The sequence below is a fragment of the Nicrophorus vespilloides genome, unplaced genomic scaffold (assembly GCF_001412225.1).
Source record: "Nicrophorus vespilloides isolate i.1.1-1 unplaced genomic scaffold, Nicve_v1.0, whole genome shotgun sequence".
Lineage (NCBI taxonomy): Eukaryota > Metazoa > Arthropoda > Insecta > Coleoptera > Silphidae > Nicrophorus > Nicrophorus vespilloides.
This window is the reverse complement of record NW_017099906.1, coordinates 24,014-29,290: the sequence shown is the minus strand read 5'-3', so window position 1 is coordinate 29,290 and position 5,277 is coordinate 24,014. Positions and strand designations below refer to the sequence as shown.

The 5,277-nt window shown below is 32.7% G+C and overlaps 1 protein-coding gene and 3 non-coding genes across 4 annotated transcripts in view; 1 reads left to right on the top strand and 3 right to left on the bottom strand.

Annotated features, from left to right (window-relative positions):
* Positions 1–136: 136 nt before the first annotated feature.
* Trnad-guc lies at positions 137–208 on the bottom strand. The gene has a single exon. It is a non-coding gene; the product is annotated as a tRNA-Asp (tRNA).
* Positions 209–2,397: 2,189 nt separating this feature from the next.
* Positions 2,398–2,469, bottom strand: Trnad-guc. The gene has a single exon. It is a non-coding gene; the product is annotated as a tRNA-Asp (tRNA).
* A 274-nt stretch (positions 2,470–2,743) lies between these two features.
* Trnad-guc lies at positions 2,744–2,815 on the bottom strand. The gene has a single exon. It is a non-coding gene; the product is annotated as a tRNA-Asp (tRNA).
* Positions 2,816–3,136: 321 nt separating this feature from the next.
* Positions 3,137–5,277, top strand: part of LOC108566024 (nose resistant to fluoxetine protein 6-like) — a gene marked incomplete at its 5' end in the record, with an annotated part of 4,166 nt that continues 2,025 nt past the window's right edge. The window contains 2 exon segments of the mRNA XM_017925722.1: positions 3,137–3,318; positions 4,201–4,370. Of these exon segments, the coding sequence (XP_017781211.1) occupies positions 3,137–3,318; positions 4,201–4,370 (352 nt within the window).

The window sequence follows — 5,277 nt, the reverse complement described above, 5'->3', positions numbered from 1 at the left end:
CGGTCTCCCGCGTGACAGGCGGGGATACTGACCACTATACTACCGAGGACATATCTTTATCCAAAAAGTGCCATTTTTTTTCTGGGAAGTATGATCAAGATATTGGTACTATACTACAGTACTACCAAAAGTATTACTCCCCGGCGGGGAATCGAACCCCGGTCTCCCGCGTGACAGGCGGGGATACTGACCACTATACTACCGAGGACACATATTTATCCAAAGCAGTAACACTTTTTGTCTGGAAACGATTATGAATAAATCTAGTATTAAAAGTATTTTCCTTCCCGAAGAGGAAACAATAACGGTCTGATGCGTAACAGTCGTGGATTCTTTAGGACATATCTTCATCAAAAATAAGTGATATCCCGCATGACAGACGAAACGGGTACGTATTCCGACAGTTACACTACCGATGAGATGTATTTATCCATTGACAATTGGTATTATTTATACAAAGGAAAAATGCAATATCAAAACATTAAAATAGTATTTATAGTAATATCCAAGCAAAGGGAAATTATAAAGCTTATCACATACTGGCTATAATTCTAAGTACAACATTCAAGAGGAAGATCAAATTCGTTAGAATAATATTCAAAGTAATATCTTCCTAGAATCAAATTTCGTTCACTCACATAAAGCAAAACATTGAAAACAGATAATAGGCGCCTTCTGTATACTAAGTGTCATCATTCAAAATTTTTGAAAAAAAGTAACAATAATTTTATGTTCAATAGTAATAAAATTTATAATTTTTGTTCAGAAAGACCAAATTATGGTTGGAATTATAAATAAGTATTGTTCTTATTATATTGTAATATTTCTAGTAAAATATTGCACTTTAAATAGACTGTACATTGAATAGTTTTTATTTAAAACAAATTGACTTCAATAAATCAATGGAATTTCCATGTTGAAACTCGAATATCAGTTTTAAATTTATTCTAAAAAGTCTGAATTGATCGATTCATCATAACATTCATTATAAAATATAGAAGTAAGTTATAGATTTAATTTACGAATTTGACTTTTTGTAATATATAGCTTTATGTTGATGCTATATATGTTATACAATATTTACAGTTATATAATATTTACAGTATAATTAAAATATTTTTTTGGTGGAAAATAATAAAATTATTTACTTTTGAATATGTTAAATTTAATGTCATCGATCAAATTATATTAATAGATTTATAATTAAATTAATATATAAAAGTCAGATTTCCTGCACTCATTCTTTATAAACATATTCTAAAACCTTGAGGAATTCTTTATGCCAGTGATTCCCAAACTATGCGCCGGCGTCCCTGCCGCGAAAATTGAAAAAACTGCGATTACCCATTTTTTCCCAAACTCCAATACAGAAAAATATTATTGATTTTATTTTAAAAAACCATTTAATTTATAATAACTATGCTGTTACCCTAAAGTCCTTTTCAGTTAGAGTTTTCATCAAGTACAGAGTAGATGTCTTAATTTATTGGTTATAAAATATAGTTTTACATATTTTAAAAACAAATATACAACTACAAGTTTTAGCTACTTCTCACTAAATTCCCTAAATTTTCGGCAATCTAGTGAGAAGTAGCTAAAAATTATGTACCTGCTTGTGTACAGTGGGCAAATAATGGGTTAACTCTGAGATAGACCAATGTTTTGACTTGGGGCGCCGCAGAAATATTCTGATATATTAAGCGCGCCGGAAACCGAAAAAGTTTTGATGTTTCTTGTGTAAACTTAGTTTTGTATATAATATTATTATTTCCTTGACGGAAAGAACTATGGTCAATATTACCTTTGATACTTATATAAAAGTTATTATTTGATAGAAACACGAAATTTTATAATTGATAAATATTAATTACAATTTCCACCAGTGTTTTGTACGTAATAATAAAAATATTTCCGTGATAAATCTTTATATCCTTCAATTGCACGAACAGTTTTTAGCCCATTTATCTGCGCGAAAATAAGTTTCGTAATATAATCTATTTTAATATCGTGCGTAAATTACTGGAAAACCTTGAAGACTTTGGCCTTGCTTCACGTTCTCCAGTTACCTATATCCTTCCATTGCATTTTACCACTTCTGAGATAATCATAACTTCTTCTGTTTCTACAATTGCTTATTGTTTTATTCCATTTCCCGGTATTCGTGACCTATTTATATATGCAATTCTTTTATAAATACTAATTATTATTATTATTAAAATTATTAGTATTTCGTCTTGTATTAAATATTATTTATATAAAAAATCTCAGTACAAAAGCAGGAATACTAACGAAAACTTACTTTTTTATATGGAATGACTGATAAAAGTGCCATTATTTTTCTGGAAAGAATGATCAACATATCTGGTATTATACTACAGTACTACTAAAATTATTATCCTCCCCGGCGGGGAATCGAACCCCGGTCTCCCGCGTGACAGGCGGGGATACTGACCACTATACTACCGAGGACATATCTTAATCCAAAAAGTGCCATTTTTTTCTGGAAAGTATGAACAAGATATCTGGTACTATTGTCATGTCCCAGGGATGGAATTCTGGACACAGTGGAACATTGTCTGGTGTTGTCGTTGTGGAGTCTCAGTAGTTGGGAATTAAATAATTCAATTGGTTTTACATAACTTTATTCGTTACTTGGTCGATTTAAGATTCATCTAAGACTATGCTCGTCTTAAGTTTTTATGAGACCATGTCACTATACTAAAGTACTACCAAAAGTATTATCCTCCCCGGCGGGGAATCGAACCCCGGTCTCCCGCGTGACAGGCGGGGATACTGACCACTATACTACCGAGGACATATCTATCCAAAAAGTGCCATTTTTTTTCTGGAAAGTATGATCAAGATATCTGGTACAATCCTACAGTAATATTTAAACATTTATCCTCCACTACTAGCATAAATAAAATTATATATAATAAACATTGTATATAATAATATTTTTTATTGAAACAGTCAAAAACGGAAATAAACATTTCAATTCACAACAATAAATATAATAAAACAAAAAGATTAACTGCTGCAAACGGCTATTGAGTTTTGGCTAAAAATGATATATTACGCGTTAACATTGTTATTAATAGTATTTCTAACATGTTTTTCCTCATTTATTTTTCAGTAAGCGACGCATCTGGAAGATACAGCAGCCAATTCTTCTTTGGAAACGACTTCTGGCTAGGTTCAAAACCACTTTGCGAGGAGTTAGCCAACAATGAAACGAATGAGATTGTACCGCCTTTTAAAGTGCGCTTCCACGTAGCAAAAATCCGCATGAATATTAACGAAAAGTTCACACCGATTGTAAGTCAACTTTCATTTTTTAATTTCAAAACGCATATTCGTGTAAATTCTTTTGTGTACTTTCTGAAGATGGTCAATGTTCATTCAAATGTATGATCTACAACAAAGCAGAAACACATTTCAATTAGTTTTAATGTTTTGTTTAATCAAAATTAATGAGAATAGTTTTAATGTAAAAGTTCTGATGACATTACATACATTTATATCTTAGAATCATGAAATTTCCATAGAATATTGAACAAAACAATTATTTTCAACTATTCAACTTATTCTAATATTGTTTTCAGTATCCATTTTTCATTTACTTACTATCAAATGTATTGAATAAATACTTATAATAAACTTTCACATTGAATTGTGCACTTAAACATTTTTAGACCACAAAATTTATTATATTCAACTACGTCTGTCGTTTGTTCAAATTCAATTGTAATTAAACAAAATATTCATAAATACTAAAAAAATATATAAATATTATATAAATGTTATTAGGAAATCAAACATATTGAAAAGTGTATGGTAGTAAATTAAATATATTATATAAGAGATTTCTTTTTATACATAAAAGTTTTGGTATAGAAATTATGGAGGTTTTTGTAAGTTCAGTTCGATGGATTATGAAATACAAAATACTGGTGCTGCGTAGAGAAGTTTTGTTTTTGTTGTATGGATAGTTTATTCATATAAATGTTATTGCATAATGTCAATCATTGATGAATATCAAGGTCTGAACTAGCAATAGCTTCCTAGACAATTATGAAAATGAGTTCAAAACTTTATGTCGCAAACGCCTATTAATTAAGATAATTGCATGCCATTGTCTAGCGCGAATGTTTTATTTATAAACAACACGCACTGAACTCTTGTTGCCTTCTGTTTCAGACCAGGCAGATTCTGGTTGGGCAATGCCTGCCAGATGCGTGCAGTTCCACGGACATCCGCACAATCCTGCTGCAGGAAAGATCTCAAGCAAAATCGTTGATTGTGGTCGACGTGAGACCGGTTCCAGGAGATTACAGCATATTAACCGATAGAAAGTTCCATATCGCGGGGTGAGTTTTTTTTCTGTAGTTGTTGTTGCTGCTGCAACAGGTTAACTCCTTCTTTCTGCATAATGCCGGTAAAGGAAGACGTAACCAGTTCTGCGCGGCACGAAATGTTTATAATTAAATGCGTTGCGCAACGCGACGTGTTTTCCCGCGTCTTTCGTCCAGAGAGGAAGAAAAACAGAAGAAGTTGCGTCAGCTGATCTGGTCTGCTGGTGACACATCCCAGGATTATAACATCCATCAAAACAATTCTAACAAGATAACTATAGTTGTTCAAAAACCTTCGTGTATTCTTTCTTATTCATCGTTTCCCCATCCGCATTTGAAATTGGTTTTGCAAAATTTATTACGAACACAAACCGCGTTCCGATTTTAGAAATTCAGCCGAAATCGAAATGTTCGCCGCATGCAAAACGTTTCGAAATCAGGACCTTATTGGGTACCGGTATTTCTTCATTGACTAATTGCATGGAACTAAAGGCTTCTTGCTTATTAACAATGTTGCACTAGACGGAGCTGTGACCCAGAATGAAAGTCCGCATTATTTGAGCGCGACAGACTGTGCATGTTGTAGTACGGGAGGACATCAATTATAAATGTTGCGCAACGGTGCAATGGCACTTTTTCTTTTCACCTTTGAAGGTTCGTGCAGAGATGACCCGAAGAAGTGCACTGTAATTAATGGGTTTACGTAACCGCTCCACTTTTGGACGGTTAATTGCCGCGAACGCTTACCGCCAAAGCCTAAGGCCGTTTGATTTACGCAGCCCACTTCCGAAGAGAAGGTCGTTATACTTATACCTTCATCCTCCACGGATTCAATTTTGAAATAATGTCATTAAATCTCATCTACTTTAACTGCTCATTCAACTTGTTAATTATAGTTAAAATGTATTATTTTACTGTAAGT